The 20789-nt window shown below is 42.8% G+C and overlaps 1 protein-coding gene across 5 annotated transcripts in view; it reads left to right on the top strand.

The window, feature by feature from the left end:
* Positions 1–978: 978 nt before the first annotated feature.
* FZD6 (frizzled class receptor 6) overlaps positions 979–20789 on the top strand; it is a 55996-nt gene continuing 36185 nt past the window's right edge. Inside the window, exons 1-2 of one of the 5 annotated variants that reach the window (XM_038392033.2) lie at positions 979–1167; positions 2385–2780. In XM_038392033.2, the coding sequence (XP_038247961.1) occupies positions 2601–2780 (180 nt within the window). In that variant the 5' untranslated portion in view covers positions 979–1167; positions 2385–2600. Of the gene's footprint in view, positions 1698–1728; positions 1797–2384; positions 2781–20789 lie in introns of those variants that run through there. The other 4 variants (XM_043507465.1, XM_038392030.2, XM_038392037.2 and 1 more) reach the window with 4 other exon arrangements.

The following is a 20789-nucleotide window of genomic DNA, read 5'->3' as shown; positions in this document are numbered from 1 at the left end:
CTAATTCAGGTTTACAAATGTTATACATGGTCTTTCATATTGTAAGTTGTTTGGGGTAAGGACACACCCATATACTGTTCCAGGACAGAGTTGCACATGCAGTATATGGGCAAATTATTCTTTCTTCCATTTTCATATAGGCATGAAAAACCTTCTGCGGGAGAGTACGCATGTTACACTTACAAATTAATTTACACGTGTTCAGTGCAGTATCCTGAACTGACTCACAAAAGACTGGCATGACATGATCACCTAGGGTGACCAGACAGCAAGTGTGAAAAATCAGGACAGGAGATGGGGGGTAATAGGTGCCTATAAAAGATAAAACCCCAAATATCGGGACTGTGCCTATAAAATCAGTACATTTGGTCATCCTATAAGCACCTTTCCTTTTTCTCAATTATCAGCCTCACACTCCACTTTGTAATGATCTTCTTTCAAGCCCTCTATTTGATGTCTCAATGCACTTTCCGTACCCCAATGAAGCAAGCTTCACAAGACGTCTGTAATGTATTTTTATCCCCATTTTACAAATGCAACAAGTGGTTATGTGATTTGCCCAAAGCCATGCAACGGATCAGTGGCACATGAGGAAATGGAACCCAGGAGTCCTGATTTCCAGTATTAGGGTTTATTGCCACCAGAAACTGGCACTGGTATAATTTACAGCGGGCAGTTAAACCGGTGCAAGAGATTATTGACATTCTTAGTTCAGTAAAGTGTGGCTCATCTCCGGGTAGCCTAGGGGTAGGTTTAACAGGACTAAAGGGCAGTAAGCCATCCTCACGCCCAATTGCGGTGTTCACACGGGAGCTTGCACTGGTTCAACTATTATAGGTTTAAAATCCGATTTAAATTATCCCTGTGCATCGCTGGTTCCCAGGTAGCAAGGGCCAGGCCTGCCCCGCAATGGGGATGGGTCTGGGCCTGGGCCTGGGCCTGCCCGGGGCTGACAGGCAGCGGCTCGCGATCGGCGGACGGGCGGGCCGCCTCGCGCCGGGCTGTGCGTGCCACGCGGCCGTGCGGGCACCGCCCCCTCACGCTCCTGCCCGCCGGCTTTCAAATATCGCGGGATTCTGCGGCCTGGGGTGGAGACGCCACGTCCTGTCGGTGGTTCGCAGCGGCCATTGGAGGGGGGAGGAGCCGCCGCCGCCGCGCGTGGCTGAGGTGAAGAACGGGCTTCTGCGCCCTCAAGGGCTGAGCCACCCCGCCGGGTTTTTTCCCGGGGCGGGGGGTGGCTGCGCAGCCGCGGGCGACTTCCGCCCGTGGCGCGGCAGGGAGGGTGTGAGGGCGGGCACGTACCGGGGAGGGTGGCCCCCTTCCCCGCAACGCCGCGTCGCGGCTCCCGAGGGGCGGGGGCGGGGCCCGGGGTCCCCGGATGGCTTGGGGGCAGGGTGCGTTGTGCCCGCTCCCTGGGCGGAGCCGTGTCCATGCCGGCTGGGGCCGCCTGGAGCGGGGCCGTGGAGCAAGTTCCGTGGTCCTGCCCCAGGCGCAGCTTCCCAGGGACGGGCTGGAATCCAAGCCCCGGCGCGGGGTGGAGGCTGCAGCTGTAGCTCCGGGGCAAGGCGGTAGCTGAGCGGTGTCAAAGCGAACCGATCGGGGGGGGGGGAGGGTTACGCTCAGCCAGTCCCGGCGAGCCAGGTACCGGAGCGCGGAGCGGTGTGAGTGCAGAGCCCGCGCCGGGTCGCCTGTCTGCTGTACGTATTCCCCGCTGTAACCTCAGCGGCTGCGTGGGGGTGGGGGAAATTGATTTCTTGTCTGGAAAGTCCCCTTGCCTGCTTGGAGCCATTGGACAGGTACTGGGTGTGATTGAAGATTAAGCTGCCGCTTGACCTCCCCGCTCCGCTTCGTTGGTGGCTCTTGACTTCAGATTTAGCAAACCTGACCCACTGTGAAAGATTAAAAAAAGTGGGTGTGCTTAGTGTTGACAAAAGAAGGGGAGGCAAACACTTGTTGTCAGAGATGATCTAGCTTGATTTTTGTCCTGCAACAGCATAGGGGCTGGACTTGATGGCTTCTTGAGGTCTCCCTTCTAGCCCTGCATTTCTGTGATTCTGTGGAGTTACTTTTTTCAGAGTAGCGGCCGTGTTAGTCTGTATTCGCAAAAAGAAAAGGAGGACTTGTGGCACCTTAGAGACTAACAAATTTATTAGAGCATAAGCTTTCGTGAGCTACAGCTCACTTCATCGGATGCATTGTGGAGTTACTCTTCATTTACACCAGTATCAAGTAAGAGGAGAATGAGGCCTGGGAAAAGTTGTCTTTTCATTTTGCAGATTTATAGAAACCTGCTTTCTCTGCTAGAAAGTCTACTGTTTCATGTCATTTACTGGCTTTTGTACAGATAATTACCACTGAGCTGCAATGTCTTTTTGTTTTTACAGTTCACAAATACGGAGAAAAATTTTTTTCAAGGAATCAGGATTGTACAGATTGGGAAAGTCCCATGAGAAGCAAGGAGCTTGATCAGCTTTTCACTGCTCTTTGTCCATGTTCTTCTGGAAGGAAAAAATGAAGATGAAGATTGACTTCCATATGGAAAAATAATCTCTGTAACCACTGACCAAAATTATGTGCTAAAATCAGAAATCTTGACAAAAATGGGAATATTTGTGTTTTTTGTGATTTACAATCTAATCTTAACCCTGATACAAGGGCACAGTCTGTTCACCTGTGAACCAATTACTGTTTCCAGGTGTACAGGAATGACCTACAATATGACATTTTTTCCAAATATGATGGGACATTATGACCAGGACACTGCTGCTGTCCAAATGGAGGTGAGTTGCCCCTCCCTGTTTTGTAATATTTGTTGCATTCAAGTAATATAACTGGGAACAATTGGAAAGGAATGATTTATAAACCGATAAATCTTTCTGCCATCCTATAATACTTGGAAGGAAAGGTAGGTAATGTAAAACTAGCTGCCCATTTGAACACTTAGGAAGTGCTTCTCCACCCTGTTGCAGCCTCCTGGATGTGCAGATAAGGTGTATGACAGCTGTATGCTGTCCTGTGCAGACCCTTGCAAGCCAATAGTACACATTACTGTGGCTATTCTGGGCCTCTCTGGGTTGCAGAGCCAGGATTTCCAAGATTTAGAGCAACTCCCTGAAATGCCTAAATTATGTCCAGTGACAAGCAGAACCTTGATCAGGCCAGAATCCAAAGGGTATAAAAGTAGCTTAAATTTGCCTTTCCCACCCCTCCCGAGATGCTTTGTTGTGTGCTGTGCATCAAGGAGACTGAGCACATAATCTCATGCCTACTTCCCATTCTTTGTTTCCTGAGGTCTCCTGACTGAACTTTTTTTTTAAAAAAGAAAACTGCATCTGTTTTGAAAGTTGACAAGAAAAGAAGCACTTCGTACACCCAAATAAATTGTTTCTGAAAAATTATAATACACTTAGTTTTTTCTGGGAGCTTGCCATCTGAAGAAAAACCTTGTTAGTTGTAATAGTGGTAGGAAAGCTCTTGTTGAGAGACTTGTAAAACAAGTTTCAAAGCCGTTTTTAAACAGGAGGGGAAAAAGTCATCAAGTCCATTGAAGTACTTACCAGACATGTACTTGCCAGAGGCTAATGCAAAAGATGGAAGTGGCAGAGGGGCACAAGGAAAAACTTGAGTGCTTTTATCGGGGGCTGAGGACCCAATAATGATGCTACCAGCAGGCTGATTGAGTAACTAAAGCAATAAGGTGGGAAGAAAAAGCTCTTTTGTTTTTCCAGTACATTTGAGACCATGACCATCCTCTAGTCAGTTTCACTGCTATGTTGAACCCTTTGTCAGTTCCACTGCTGCCCAGTCATGCCAATTACTTAAGCTTTTCTTGGGATGAAGACACAATAATGGATGCTGGAAGAAGGGTAGAGCAGCAGAGCCCCAGTCCCTCAACAGTAGGTCTATGGGGCAGCAGTGAAACTGACTAGAGTTGTTTAAGGTTGATTCTGCTGCTGCTTGGGACAGCTTTGTCTAGTGGCAGGTGCCCTGGAGTTGAGAATAAGTTAATGCTTGGATGGTCATCTTTGTAACCATAAGAGGTAGAAACAATTCATTTTAAATGAAAGCATAAATTCTGCAGGAACTTGTCTTCATCCCCACCATCACCACTTGCCATGAAAATAATCCTTATCATTATGCATAGCTATTTGGATTTTTCAAGACCCAGAAAGCAGGAATGTTTAAGGCACTGGCTCTAAATTAAGGTGATTCAGGGTCTAATCCTGACTTTGCCATAGACTTGTGTGACCTTGGGTAAACTTGTGCATGGAGGGGACCCTCTGTATGCAGCTGTCCCCAGCTTTGTGTGCAGAAGGGGGGGTCTGGTCTCCTTTGTTGGCCCTATTTTCTTTTGTCTCATTACTTTTGACCTTGTGGAGGCCTCCACACAGGGTCCCGCTTGAGAATAATGAATGGAGACTTGACAGGCCACTAGGGAGGAGTGGGGTGGTCCAAGGATGCATATCATCCTCTCTGTGGCTTTGTAAAAAATCTGTGGTACAGATAATGGAGCCACAGGCTATATTACTGTATCTATATAGCCCACCTTGACTTTTCCATGGCCATCTACAGGGGGAGAGGAAGTTTCTTGTATAGCTTCACTTGAGCCAGGAAGATATGCTGGGGGGAGGGGCAAAGCTAATGCTGAGGCACAGGGCCTCTGCACCGGTGGCTCTGCCTTCCCCTTTGTCTTATCCTTTCCTTTGACAGGGTGATTTTGGGTATTCTCTTTCTTGAGACCTTTCTCCCAAAAGAGAAGATGTGAGGGTGCTCTGCCTCAGTTCACCATCTGTAAATGGGGATGCCACTTCCCTACTTTGCAACAGAGTTGTATGGCTAAGTTCATTAATGTATGTGAGGAGTTTCTATTACTGTGACGGGTGACATAGCAAAGCCTATTAATAAATTGATACAAAATTGGGCCCTGAAGATTCCCCGCTTTCTTAAATTACCGTGAAAACAGACTAAACTGTTCTTTCAAAAGTTTACAACTGAATATTGACTTAATACAGCTTTGAAACGTTACTATGCAGAAGAAAATACTGCTCCCCCTTTTTTTTAGTAATTTAACACAGTACTGTACTGTATGGGGGGGAGGGGGGGCGGGGTTGGTGACTGTGCTGCTGCCTGATTGTGTACTTTGGTCCCAACTGGTCAGTTCATAATACTGGTGTTTGTAACTCTGAGGGCTTCCAGCAGAGGGTAATGAAGATTATTAGGGGCTGGAGCACATGACTTACGAGGAGAGGCTGAGGGAACTGGGGTTGTTTAGTCTGCAGAAGAGAAGAATGAGGGGGGATTTGGTAGCTGCTTTCAACTACCTGAAAGGGGGTTCTAAAGAGGATGGATCTAGACTGTTCTCAGTGGTAGTAGATGACAGACAAGGAGTAATGGTCTCAAGTTGCAGTGGGGGAGGTTTGTTGAAACAAAGAACGTTGCTTCAGCTCAGACTCAGTAGAGAAAATACTAAAACATTGTTTTTGTAAAAATGTTCTGTATTGTGGTATTATAGCTATGTTGGTCCCAGGATGTTGGAGAATCAAGGCAGGTAAGGTAACGAACCAACTTCTGTTGAAAGACAAGCTTTCTAGTTTACACAGAGCTCCTTTTCCGTGTCTGGGAATTGTATTTAGCTGGGACTCTGAGTACAATGTGGAACAAAAAAGGCTTCAGAAGTGATCCTTGCAATTATAGGCCAGTAAGCCTAATGTCAGTACCGTGCAAACTAGTTGAAACTATATTAAAGAACAAAATTGTCAGACGCCTAGATGAACATGATTTTTGTGGAAGAGTCTGTGGTTTTTGTAAAGGGAAATGATGCCTCATGCATCTAATAGAATTCTTTGAAGGGAGGATCAACAAAAATGTGGACATGGATGATCCAGTGGATATAGTGTACTTAAATTTTCAGAAAGCCTTTGACAAGGTCCCTCACCAAAGGCTCTTAAGCAAAGTAAGCTGTCATGGAATAAGAGGGAAGGGATGGTCCTCTCCTGGATCAGTAACTGGTTAAGACACAGCAAACAAAGGAATAAATGGTCAGCTCTTGGAATGGAGAGAAGTAAGTAGTGTGGCCCGCAGGGGTCTGTGCTGGGACCAGTAATGTTTAACGTACTCAAATGATCTGGAAAAAGAGGTAAACAGTGAGGTGGCAAAATCTGCAGATGACACAAAACTACTCATGATAGTTACGTCCACTGCAGACCAGGAAGAGTTACAAAGGGATCTCTCAAAACTGGGTGAGTGGGCAACAAAGTGGCAGATTAAATTCAATGTTTATATATGCATTACTTTGCATTCATCATATGATGGAGTCTAAATTAGCTGTTACCACTCAAGAAAGATCTTGGAGTCTAGGTGGATAGTTCTCTGAAAACATCCACTCAATTTGCAGTGGCAGTCAAAGAAGCTAACAGGGTTTGGAATCATTAAGAAAGGCGTAAATAAGTAAGGCTAGGATTTAGTCACTGGTATTTTTAGTAAAAGTCATGGACAGGTCACGGGCAATAAACAAAAATTCATAGCTCATGGCCTGTCCATGACTTTTACTAAAAATACCTGTGATTTAAAATCTTGGGGAGGGGGTGCTGGAAGGTGGTGGGGGGTTGTTGGGAGAGGCTAAGGGGCATTGCTCTTTGGGGTAGCGAGGGTGGCACTATGGGCCAGTGGCTGGTGTGGCTGTCCCGGGGGTCACCGACCAGCTGGCCCTGGAGCCATCTGCTAGGGTGGTCCTTGAGTCAGCCACGCTGGCCCCTGGAGAAGTCACAGAGGTCGTGGAAAGTCACAGTATCCGTGACTTCTGCAACTTCTGACAGACACGGCATCTTAATATTAAAAAACAAATGATATTGTCTCTCTAAATTCGTTACACCTACCTCTTTAATACTGCGTGCAGATCTGGTCACCCCCTCTCAAAAAAGATCTATTGAAATTAGAAAAGGGCAACAAAAATGATTAGGGGTATGGAACAGCTTCCATATGAGGAGAGATTAATAAGACTGGGACTTTTCAGCTTAGAAAAGAGATGACCAAGGGGGGATATGATAGAAGTCTATAAAGTCATGACTGGTGTAGAGAAAGTAAATAAGGACATGTTAGTTGCTCATAAAACAAGGACCAGGGGTCACCCAATGAAACTAATAGTCAGCAGGTTTAAAACAAACAAAAGGAAGGACAGTCAACCTGTGGAGCTCTTTGCCACAGGGTGTTGTGAAGGCCAAGTCAATAACAGGGTTCAAAAAGGAACTAGATAAATGCATGGAGGATAGGTCCATCAATTGCCATCAGCCAGGATGGGCAGGGATGGTGACCCTAGCTTCTGTTTGCGAGAAGCTGGGAATGGGCGACGGGTTGGATCACTTGATGATTACCTGTTTTGTTCATTCCCTCTGATGTATCTGGCATTGGCTACTGTCATAAGACAGGATACTGGGCTAGGTGGATCTTTGTTCTGACAGAGTATGGCTGTTCTTATGACTTGTCAATAACAGGGAAATTGTCCATAATATTTAGAGCAGAATAAACTATTATAAAGATGGAATAAACTACTCTACTACAGCTATAGTGGTCAAGTTCCCTGTGTAGACAAACCCTATATCTTTAGTTTCCCCAGGTCACCTGATTACTGGCAATAACCTGCACAGTTTTTTCAGCCTTCATAGTATGCACATCCTTAAGATATCTATACACTTTATTTCTAGCCTTTATTTGTTGGTAAGTTGAAATGTATGTAAATCAATCCTTCCTGCTGATCTGTCACTTTTGTTTTTCTTTGAACTCCCTTTATTTTGTCAATGTCTATGTGCTGATAGTGTAAAATTGTGAGCATTACTTCTAGAGATACGAGGTGGGTGAGGTAATATCTTTTCTTGGACCAACTTCTGTTGTGAGAGACAAGCTTTCCATCTTACACAGAGCTGTTCTTCGGGAGTGGGAAATGTACTCAGTGCCACAGCTAAATAAAAGATGGAACAGATTGTTTCGAACAAGTAAACACATTTCAAAGGACCATTCAGGGGGAAGTGGCCTGCATTTCTCCCCCTCTTATGATTGAAAGGATTTGGGGGGGGGGGGGTGAAGCTGGGAAGGGTGGTTAAGTGGGTCATAGATTGTTGTAATAAGCAATAAATCCAGCATCTCTCTTCAGTCCATGATTTTTAGTATCTAACAAAGTTATAAATTTAAGCTCCTAGGCTCATCTTTCAAAAGTGTTGTGCAGGTTTCCTTTGAGGAGGAGAACTGAGGTCATGTGTAGAGTGATGGCTTTGTGAAGAATGTTCACCCACAGGTGGTTTGGTGTTTTAACAAAAGACAAGCTTAAATTAATAACTTTGCTAGATACTGAAAATCATGGACAAGAGATGCACTGGATTTATTGTTTACTATAACAATCTGTATAACCCAGTTACTCTTCTCTTCTTCCCCCCCCCCCCCCCCCGGCTTTTCCCCCCATTTCCCCTTCTCCTTGAATGGTCGATTGAAATATGTGTTAACTACTTATGCTAAAACAACATAACAGCCATACTGGGGCCGACAAGTCCATCCAGCCCAGTATCCTATCTTCTGACAGTGTCCAATGCCAGGAGCATCAGAGGGAATGAACAGAACAGGTAATCAAGTGATCCATCCTGTCACCCATTCCCAGCCTCTGGCAAACAGAGGCTAGGGACACTATCACTGCTTATCCTGGCTAGTAGCCATTGATAGATAAATTCATGGAGAATAGGTCCATGTGGACAGAGTTGGCAATGGGCTTTTTTGCAAGGATAGGTTCCTTGGTTAGTGTTTTTGTTGTGTGGTTGCTGGTGAGTATTTGCTTCAGGTTGGGGGGTTGTCTGTAAGCGAGGACTGGCCTGTCTCCCAATATCTGTTAGAGTGAGGGCTTGTCCTTCAGGATAGATTGTAGAACCTTGATGTTGGGGGCTGAAGGTGACAGCTAGTGGCATTCTGTTACTTTCTTTATTGGGCCTGTCCTGTAGTAGGTGTCTTCTGGGTACTCTTCTGGCTCTGTAACCAGCTGTTTGCTATTACAGATAAGTAAGTACAATAACATTAGCATCTTTTTTGATCTCTATTAGCATACAAATGAATTATAGATTCATAGATACTAAGGTCAGAAGGGACCATTCTGATCATCTAGTCCGACCTCCTGCACAGCGCAGGCCACAGAATCTCACCCACCCACTCCTATGAAAAACCTCACCTATGTCTGAGCTATTGAAGTCCTTAAATCATGGTGTAAAGACTTCAAGGAGCAGAGAAGCCTCCCTCAAGTCAACCATGCCCCATGCTACAGAGGAAGGCGAAAAACCTCCAGGGCCTCTCCAATCTGCCCTGGAGGAAAATTCCTTCCTGACCACAAATATGGCAATCCGCTAAACCCTGAGCATATGGGCAAGATTCACCAGCCAGATACTACAGAAAATTCTTTCCTGGGTAATTAGTTTGAATACATACTAATACACTTCTTTAATATTCACATACGAGTGAATTGGCCTATGGCTATGGCCTGAGCTAGCCTGTCAGTGTGTCGCATATTTTATAGTAAGTACCTCATAGTTATCAAATAACTGAAACTAAACAATACAATTTTCTTTAACTAATGGATGATGTAATGGGCCAAATTCTAGCTCCATAGTCAACATTAAACCTAGTTTAAAGCCCTCCTCACTGTTAGCCAGCCTGCTTGTGAAGATGCTCTTCCTTCTCTTCGTTAAGTGGCGCCCATCTCTGCCTAGCAATTCTTCTTCTTGGAACACCGTCCCATGGTCAAAGAATCCAAAGCCTTCTCTAAAGACCACCTGCATAGCCGTTCGTTGGCTTCCATGATTCGACTGTCTCTACCTGGGCCTTTTCCTTCAACAGGGAGGATGGACGAGAACACCACTTGCGCCTCAAACTCCTTTATCCTTCTTCCCAGAGCCACGTAGTCTGCAGTGATCCGCTCAAGGTCGTTCTTGGCAGTATCATTGGTGCCCACATGGAGAAGTAGGAAGAGAGAGCAATCCAAGGGCTTGATGAGTCTCAGCAGTCTTTCTGTCACATTGTGAATCCTAGCTCCTGGCAATCAAGTGGTCAGCCAAGACCCTCAGTAATTTTTCAAGTTGTCCGTGGGAGGGGAAAAAGTTAGGACCACTGATCTAGACCATCCCTGACAGGTGTTTGTCTAACCTGCTCATAAAAATCTCCAATGATGGAGATTGCACAACCTCCCTAGGCAATTTATTCCAGTGCTTAATCACCCTGACTGTTAGGAAGTTTTTCTTAAATTACAGCAAGAGCGATTTAGGTTGGACATTAGGTCCACTGCTTCTTATCCTATCCTCAGAGGTTAAGGAGAAGAATTTTTTCTCACTCTGTGTATCAACCTTTTATGTACTTGAAAACTATCATCATGTCATCTCTTCTCCTGACTAGTGACTAACTTCATTAACATCTCCTGTTTTGAAGAATGTTTGTTTGAAAGGTTTGTCTTTAACCTGGGGTGGAGGGAGACAGAGGAAGCCTGTGTATTAGGAGCATATACAAGTCTTATCTAGATTCAGATTCCTTTAGATCTGATGTGTCTTGGTGGTCTTATTCAGCTTTTTTTAATGGAAGTCAAAAATATAAATTCAAACTAGTCTATACAAATTCTGATTTTAAAAATTTAAACCATTTTGTATATGAGGGTGATGAGCGACTGTAAAATCAAGACTTCTTACTCCATAGTCCACATTAGGTATAGCACTGAAATATTATAAAAGTTAAAGGAAAATACAGCACCAGAAAACCAAGCTTTTAAAGTAATATTAATTTAATACAACTAAAAATGAGCCATGTTAAACAGAAGAATAGTAGACTGAGAGCACTTGTAGTACATTGGAAACACACATGCATGCATCCCATCTTTAAAAGACCAACTTAATTTTTATTTCTGTGAAACAAGATTGTGATTTTTTTTTTTTTTTTACCACATCTATTAGTTACTAAAAGTTTAGTTCCTGCTTGACTGCACAGATAAATACTTTTGCCCTTCACTGAACATTTAGGCTAAATCTACAGACCTCCAACTTTTCAGAGTTTGAGCAGCTGCCCTCTGGCAGTGTGTTCATGTAGAAAAAAGATGGGACAAATCACAAAATAACAGCTGTTGTAGAGTTGTGAGGAAAGGACTTGGTTTCCTGCCTCCATCCCCTTCATCTTTTTAATATTTAATTGTGGGGGAGGGATAGCTCAGTGGCTTGAGCATTGGCCTGCTAAATGCAGGGTTGTGAGTTCAATCCTTGAGGGGGCCATTTAGGGATCCAGGGCAAAAATTGGGGATTGGTCCTGCTTTGAGCAGGGGGTTGGACTAGATGACCTCCTGAGGTCCCTTCCAACCCTGATATTCTATGAATATCTATATAGTATATTTAAAAAATTAACTATTAAATTAGTTTAGAAATCTTGGTATACGTAACTGTGCTTGTATTTTAAAATGAGGATTGGAATCAGAAAGGTGTTTCCTTGCCTTTCTGTTTCTTAGGATTGGGGTGTGTCTAGAATCATAGAAGTTTAATTACTGTGTGTATGTCTATATAGCAAAAATGCCCAGTCAGTCATGTTAAAATGCAATTTTAGACGTGTCCTGTGTGGGGAAAATTCTGATCTCTCAAACTATTTTAAAAATACCCATGTGAAAGATGTGAACAATTTTCCTATAATTGAGACATAAGTAGTTTTCTCTCAAGCAAAAACTTTTATGTAACTTTTATCAAACTTTAAGGACACGCACAGATTCACAAGGGGGGCTTAAACACTTAACTGCCATGTTAAGGACCTTAACATTTAGGTGCTATTGGCATTCACAAAATGACTGGTGAGCTGCTGCCTACTCCTGTAAGTGCCTAAGTTTCCACTAAAAGAAAAGGAGTACTTGTGGCACCTTAGAGACTAACAAATTTATTAGAGCATAAGCTTTCGTGAGCTACAGCTCATGCTCTAATAAATTTGTTAGTCTCTAAGGTGCCACAAGTACTCCTTTTCTTTTTGCGAATACAGACTAACACGGCTGCTACTCGGAAACCTAAATTTCCACTGTTAAAGTCCCCCAGTTGCCTATATTTCTGTGCTGGGGCATGCACACAGCCTAAGTCCTGACAGCACCAAGCAGCTCAGGGCTTAGCTCTCACCTAAGCCCCAGTGAAAGTTCCCCTACCTATCTTGCCTGCAGGGACTGATCTGTTAGCTATGCTCAGTCTGCCTAAGAGCATGCCTACCAGATCAGGCCCTTTGAACCCAATAACCCAGTAGTTAGAGCAGTCACCCAGGCTTTGGTGTTCAAATCCCCAATTTGCTTGTTTTGGAGCAGGGACTTGAACTCTGGTCTCCCCATCCCCATAGGTGAGTGGCCTAACCAATGAGTGTTAAGTGTTCTGGGGTGGGTCTCTCTCATTGAAGCCATTCCACTTTATATAAATAAGTATTCATTGGGCAAGAGAGAGTGAGAATGACACTCTAGCCTCTGTGGTTAGTACGCTCTCCTGGGAGACCCAGGTTCCAGTCCCCGCTCCAATGGATATTTAAGTATTTTATACAAAGTGGAACAGCTTCAGAAGGAGAGACACAACTCTTCCCTCCTCACCCACAACTACCTTATAGCCCAGGGCACTCACCTGGGAGTAGGGGAGACCCGAGTTCAGTTCAATTCCCTAGTCTACCTGACTTGGAGCAGGGAACGGGGGTCTCCCACATCTTGAATGGGTGCTCTAACTACTAGGCTGTTGGGGACAGGCCTCTTCCTCCCCCTCTGGCTTTTTTTTTTTTTTTTTTTTCCTCCTTGAGAAAGGGCTGACTTGGCTTTGGTGCCTAACTCCATGAATGGGTTAATAGCTGGAATCCTGAATAGAGAGAGGCACTAACTCCAGGCCAAAGGCAAGCGCATAATTGCCTTTGAGGGATGGGGCTTAGGCCACACTCCTCTCATTGGCATTTCCTACTGCTTGTTTAGATGGTTCTCAATTCAGCTTGCTGACTCTTGTGAATCCCTTTTTTGGCACCTAGCTTTCCCCATGCATCGTGAGGGAAGCCTGAGCCCCTAACTTGCTGATGCGAATTCCACTATGTGCATACCTAAAGATTAGATGCTGTAACTTTCAGCATTTCAGTGCCCAAGTCCGTCTTTTGAATCTAGCCCCAAATGGGTGGGTTTTTTTTTTTTTTTTGAAGTAAAGTAATTCAGTGGTGCACTTTGATTCAGTAACAGTACTTTCCACATATTTTAAGTTTTCAAAACCCTATACAAACATTAATTACACAGAAAATATACTTAAAAGCCAAAGAAAAGACCTGTTTTTGTGTTTGTCTGCTATCACTAATGTAAACTTTCATCCCAGAAGCAGGGCCATCCTTAGGATTTATGGGGCCCTACGCAGTATTATTAACCTGGTGCCCCATGCCCGATGGCAGCCTGAGCTTGCAACCCGACGGCAGGGGAGAGGCAGCAAAGGATAACAAAACACCTGGCCCACCTCTGTACCCTCTCCCTGCAGAATGGACATGCAGAAGGTACCTAATTAAAAGCACTAAACTTGGGAATAAAAAATGTCAGTCACAGGTTTTTTGATATGCCCTGAAGTTTGTAAGACATTTATTTGCAAGAACTTAGTAGTAAGGTTGAATCAGCTGTCTTGCTGAATACAACATTCAATACTATGGAATACATGATGCAGCTCTTCTTTGTTTTACACTTTCTTAATCAGTAATTGATTTTGTATTTTAAATGTACTCAGCCTTCTTAAAGTAGTAATTCCAGATTACTACATATTTAACTCACTAAAACAAAAACATTGTATTAAATCAGAGGTTTAATGTGTTCATAACAATGTTCATTGCTCTTAGAAAAAGGAACGCTAATTTACTTGTTGTGATCTCTATAACAAGAAACAGGTTTATGAAATTTCACTAACTTTAAAAAGTGTGGCAAAGAGTCCTGTGGCACCTTATAGGCTAACAGACATATTGGAGCATAAGCTGTTGTGGGTGAATACGAAAGCTTATGCTCCAATATGTCTGTTAGTCTATAAAGTGCCACAGGACTCTCTCCTGCTTTTACAGATCCAGACTAACATGGCTACCTCTCTGATACTTTTTAAAAAATGTTTCCAAAGATTTTAGGTATAACAAAGGATTTTAGATCTTACTAAGATACTGATTTTTCTGGAGGGTTCTCCTAAAACTAGTTATCAGATAGAAGTAAAGAAAGGGAAACTCCTTCCAGATAGATGGACAAAGGAAGGGGTGTTGTCCCTTAAAGGGACCTCTTCAATGGGGGGTGGGAGGGGGTGAAGGGAGAAACGGATGGACAGGAAGACTTTGGATGAAAGTGTTTTTTACTATAGTAATTAAAATGTGTATTTTTAGATAAGGGTGGTCTTTTGAAGGATTTATTTAAAAAACTGTATGTCTGAAGATCCAAGCATTTAAGGCTAAAGATTGTGCATCTGAAAATCTATACAAGGATTTTTTTTTTTTTTAGAGATGTGATTTTATAATCTTCACCAACACTCTAATGAAATATTCTTAAAGCAAATTTTAAACTAAGGTCCTGTAGACTGACATTTTCTGAGGTAAATATTACAGTAATGCACAACTGTTTGTCAGTAAAGTCAGAAACTGACATTATATACCTGGGGTTTGGCAAATGCCTGTTAAATAGCTTCTTTACCCCTTGAATGGCTCTTTAACCGTTTCAATGTTGTGCTAATAGGTCTGGCAGGCTGGAATGCTTTTTCACCTTTAACTACTAGATCCCCCTCCCGAGGAAGACTCACCAGGCTGTAGCAGCCAGCTGTGGGAGCCTGCAGGAAGGGTCAGAACAGGGTTAGGAAAGCTAGGAGGGTGGACAGTAAGACCCAGTGGTGCCCCAAATTTTCAGGAGCCCTGCACAGCCGCTTATGTTGCGTGTACCTAAGGATGACCCTACCCAGAAGCACTGGTTATAAAAAGAAAAGGAGTACTTGTGGCATCTTAGACTAACAAATTTATCTGAGCATAAGCTTTTGTGATGAAGTGAGCTGTAGCTCACAAAAGCTTATGCTCAGATAAATTTTAGTCTCTAAGGTGCCACAAGTACTCCTTTTCTTTTTGCAAATACAGACTAACACGGCTGCTACTCTGAAAACTGGTATTATAGAAAATTACCCTGGATTCAAATGTACAGCAGTTGGTGGATCCTACATATATATATAAAGACGGCAGCCATCATACAGTCAGTCTCCAAAATAAAACCACACCAAAAACGTTGTTCTTTTCAGCTGTATCTCTAGTTGTGTAATTTTATATATTCAGATTATTCATCCAACAGGGGCATCCTGTATAGTTTTCACTTTGGTCAGTGCACTTGCGAAACTAAGAATTCAGTTTTAGGCCCCAAACTTGCAAACTGATCCTTATTGATGCAGAAACCCTCTTGCAGGATAGGGGCCTATGTTTGTCTATAGAAGGTAGCTAAACTGCATCAAAATGGTTTAAACATAAGTTTAGTGAGTTGCAAAAATTTTTGTTAGAAGGAACCATGTGTGTAACGTACATTTGCATCTTGAAATCTAGAAATAGTGCATTTTAAGTTGTCAAACAAAAGGAACCGTGCACTAAAGCTTCTCAAAACAGATAATGGTTTTGCTTTCTCAAACCTCCAAATTTATTTTCTGTCATTCCTTGTCTAATCCATAAACAATTCACTTAGGGCAGGATGTTTGCTGGGCTCTGAAGCTTAGGGAGTTACTCAAGTCCTCAAATCACAAATGGTGTGGAGAAAGTGAAAGTGTCATTTATCCCTTTGCATAACACAAGAACCAGGGGTCACCCAGTGAAATTAACAGGCATCAGGTTTAAAACAAAAGAGGAAGTACATCTTCCACAGGCTGATTGCAGTGTGTGAACTCATTGCCATAGATGTTGTGAAGGCCAGACCTTTAATGGGGCTCAAAAAAGAATTAGATAAGTTCATGGAAGATTGGTCTATCAATAGCTATTAGCCAAAATGCTCAGGATGCAACCCCATGCTCTGCGTGTCCCTAAACCTCCAACTGCCAGAAGCTAAGACTGGATAACGGAGTTGGATAACTCAAAGTTACCTTGTTCTGTTCATTTCCCCTGAAGCATCTGGCACTGACCACTGTCAGACGCCAGGATACTGGGCCAGTATGGCCATTCTAACACACTTCAAGAGAAACAAAAAAAAAATTATAGAAAATAAAAAATTTCACCAGATTCTAATAATTGAATTTCTGAATTTTGCTATGTGGCACCTATTTTTTTTAAATATCTGGTATACTGGATTGCTGGTATACAAAGAAATCTCACTTGCGGGGTCTTACAGAAGTAGTAGTAGTTAACCTTACAAGCCTAATACACTGAAGAGCCATTAATCTTCCATTTGCCTCTGTGATTAGAGAGGTATATGCTGATGGGATGGCACAGGATGAGGCTTGGGGGAAAAGAGGAGCTCTGGCTTCACCAGTATGTTTCCCTTCTGCCCCCCCACCACCCACAGACATGCTCATTAGTATTCAATGAAAGCTTATCCAGCAGAGTTAGTGAGGTTGGCCCTTCCCCAGAATTCTGAGGTAGCAGGTAGAGGAACTGAGGAACAGCTGCGCACCATGATATACTTTACTCCACCTGTCACGGTCCTTGGAGTACCCAGGGCTGAGAGTCACCTTGTTACCTCTGGCCTCTAGCAAGAAGTAGCCTTGCCCGTGGTGGCTGTTAGCCACTCAAGCACTCTCCTCTGGGCTATACAAACCCTGTCTTTGCCTAGGTGCCTAACAATAGATGCACCTCAGCCCTGAGTTCGTTTGAAGCATTTCCCCTGCGATATCCAGCATGTGACTGATTACTCACATAAATCCCAGATCCTCTTCCCCCAAAGGAGCAGTGTATCCCAGTTTACTAGTTTTACCTTATATCACCACTCCTACATAACACACAGCACTTGTAATAAAATAAATGAAGGTTTATTTAAGAAAGAACAGAGATTCAACTAGAAACGAGAGTGATGGAAACAAATGATAATACTACACAAAACAACAAAATGCAAACTAGGACCTACATTACTAATAGTTTCCTATTTAGTAAAGTAGGTTTTACCTCAAAGTTCAGTCTTACAGAGCTGCTGGCTTCACAGGAACCAAGATCCAAACTATTATGAAAATACCCCCGTGCCATTAGATATATCCTCAGTGAATGGATACAGAGTGCCTCTCCCCATCTTGTTTACTAAAACAGTCTTCTGTCTTTATTCATAGGCAGGGCAAGAATCCAATTAGAGAGCTGGAAATCAATGTTCCTTTTTTATCTGAAAGTGGTTTCATTTATTTGCAGTTGTGTCTGATGGTTTTCCATTGACAGTTGTGGGATGGAGCAAAGCTAGAAAACTGAGAGGAAACTAACCAAGGAGGGATGATAACTCAGTCTTGCTTGAATGGGCCATCACCAAGCTATATTATCCGCAGGTGACTAACTTTTACTCCAAGTCCATAAAGCATACCTTCAATATACTTACATACATCTTGTAATGATTATGAGTCTTGATAAGTTATGAGTTTTCAATAGATACCGTACGTTACCCTTTACGGGTAACTACCCTACAAGAGGTGTGGCATAATGAGTTTGTCAGGTCTGAGACAGGAGTTGTTTGAAAAGAACATGGGACCCTTTACCAAGGGGCCTACTTGTCACATACACAGCCTAAAAAAACTGAACACTTGTACCCTGACCTTCACTGCTGCCCAGATGAGGAAAGGGTATGAACGGGTGCAGGGTGGCGGAGGGGGGAAATCAGGCATTGGTGGGAAGAAGTACTGAACCCCATATATAAACTGGAAGATCCTCTGGTTTAGGAGGCTGAATCCCATCACCGATCAAGTACAGAGATAAATGCTGAAACCTGTCCTCGACCCACACAACAAGACGACCAGAAATCACAAGAGTTGAAATTCAAGGAATTTCCGACACTCTGTAGAAAAAAATTCATGAGAGAACATGGACTTTAGGTTAATTAAGAGTCTGTCACGTCACAAAGTAAAACTGGCTGGGTTAGCTACAAGTCTACAAAAACTCTGATCATTCTAGAAAGAATACACACAAAGCATCTCAGAGCCACAATGCAATTTGCATAACAAAAGATTATTTGACTCTTAGGTTATTCTCTTTGTATGAAATAACTGGTCTTGATAAAAGTATAGGAATTTAATAACCAGTTTTCTGGAGATATATAGTTAATTTTACCCAAACTATGAAGTAACTTTAAAAGAATCCAGTTAGAGAGCTGGCAATCAAGTTACGCTGAAGACAATTTCCATTGCTGATCAGAGAGACGAGACAAAATCAATTTTTCTAAAATTGATGAAATACTTAAAGTTGGCACAGAAGTTTTCAATGTTAGGTTTCAGAGTTAATTTAGATTAATCAAAACAAATGGCTACTTTAGCAGAATGATAATGAAAAATTTCTCATGCTCTGTCCCCTTAAATGAAAGAATATTATCTAACCTAAAAGTACATCTTTCTAACTCAGAAGCACTGCTTTAGTAAGGGTAACTAAAAAGGTCTTACCAATCAACTTTCAGGAAATGAAGCACTAACAGGGACCAACCTATTTGGAAGATGCAACACCCCAGCATGATGGCCTACTTAATAATAGGAAACTTGGTGTCCACTAACAAGCAAAATATTTACAGATCTTACAGGGTATGTCTACACAGTATTTTGAAGCAAGCCTCCCAGCATGGGTCATCCCAGAGCTCCCCGGAGCGGGAGCATCAGAGGGAATGGGTCTATTAAAGAAGTGGGTGGGTGAGGTTCTGTGGCCTACAATGTGCAGAAGGTCAGGCAAATCAATGGTTTTCAAACTTTTTGTTTTGGTGACCCCTTTCACACAGCTAGCTTAAGAATGTGACAACCCCCCCACCCCCATAAATTTAAAAACAGGACAGGGAGAGTTGATTTAATTTAATGGAGGCTCGGGGCTATCAGCCCCACGGAACTGACAGCTCCTGACCTGGATATAACCACTTATGACCCCCTGAGAGTCACGCCCCCCAGTTTGAGAACCTCTGGACTAGATCACGATGGTCCCTTCTGGCCTTATAGTCCGAGTCTGGGGCTGGATCATCTCTGTCCGCATGCTTGTTGAATTCCAATAGATTAGTGAGGCATGATTTCCCTTTACAAAAGCAGTGTTCACTCTTCCTCAGCATATCGTATTCATCTGTGTCTGATTCTGTTTTTTTACTATAGTTTCAACCAATTTGCCTGGTGTTGAAGTTAGGCTTACCAGGCTGTAATTGCCAAGATTGACTCTGGAGCCTTTTAAAAAAAAATTGTGTTTATATTAGCTACTCTCCAGTCATTTGATACAGAGGGTGATTTAAGCAATAGGCTAATAGCACGTTAATAGCTCTGCAATTTCATATTTGAGTATTGTTTTGTTCCATGGGGTGGGGGGAGGTGAGATTGGGCCTGTCACCAGGTGGTGGGACGCAGAGCTGGAGAGCTAGTTTACCCTCAAGAGCAAGCCCATTCCATGCTCATACCACAGCAGTGGCTCCTATTCTGTGGAGCTGGGCCTGGCTCCCCACTCTGGACATTGTGACCTGGCACGTGGGGCTGCAGTACTACACAGGTTTGGCCTGGCCACCCCTCCATCATAATAAGTATGGGGGCAGCTATTTGAGTGAGTTGTGCTACAACCCTTTGCATCAGGTTGCAATGCTACTCACTGAGATTTGGCGTGGTCAAACTTGAGTGGCGCTCTGACCTTGCGTGCCAGAATTATATTATTTTTTATTTAATACATTGTTTTATGTTTGCAAAAAGCATAGAGCTCGACCATTTATTATAGTATGGATATAAATATATGAAGGAGGACATAGCACCTGAACCCTGAGTTAGTTTTATCATCAGCTAGTTGAGGTTTGCCCTCCCATTAGAACAATTTACAAAGTTGTGATGGGTCACTGGAAACTTTTGTATTGCAATTGGATGTTTTTCTAAAAAATGTGCTCTAGTTCAACCATAGGCATTGGACTTGAAGCAGGAATTAATTCAGAGAAGTCTATGGACTGTATTATGCAGGAGGTCAGATTAGATGATCATAGTGGTCCCTTCGAGCCTTAAAATCTGTGAATCTAGGGTATAAAATAGTTATTTGAAGGTCTATAGTATATTTTTATTTTTGTCTCACATTTATGCTCTGTATAATCTACATGGAGAGAACTATATATAACAAAGTTTTTCACAAAGATTTCAGATCTGTAGTGCTTAGAATAGAAGCATTCTGTTACGATTGTTTTGAATTGTAAATTGCAGATAGTGACATCTATAATTTGGGTTCACATCTCAAAATGCAGTGTGGTCTTTTTTGGTAAGCTGTTTTGGGAAAGCTGGGATTTTAAATCACTACTTTAGTTTGTTTCACAGCAGCTACTTTTATTAAGATTTAAATGATTTCATATTTATACTGTTTCTAAACTTTGACAGTTATAATTTTTTAAAAAAAATTTTGAACTTTGGAAGAAGTATATTAGGGAGGGCATCTTTACAACAGTTAAATTATTTTAAAGCTCCTACTCTTACTACTATGTGTGTAAAATAATTGCAACATGCCAAAGCCTAGAGAAATCTAAAGCAAAACAACCTGCCGTGTGTGTGTGTGTTCAGAAGCACAAGGCAGTTAAGTGGCCAACTCCTGTTGGCCTTCAATGGAGTTAAGCATCTAACTACCCTTTATGGTTTTGAAAATCTTTTTCCAGGTACTTTGTTCCC

This window comes from Dermochelys coriacea, chromosome 2 (genome assembly GCF_009764565.3).
Source record: "Dermochelys coriacea isolate rDerCor1 chromosome 2, rDerCor1.pri.v4, whole genome shotgun sequence".
Lineage (NCBI taxonomy): Eukaryota > Metazoa > Chordata > Testudines > Dermochelyidae > Dermochelys > Dermochelys coriacea.
Note: the sequence above shows the minus strand (reverse complement) of the source record. Positions and strands in the feature narration are given on the sequence as shown.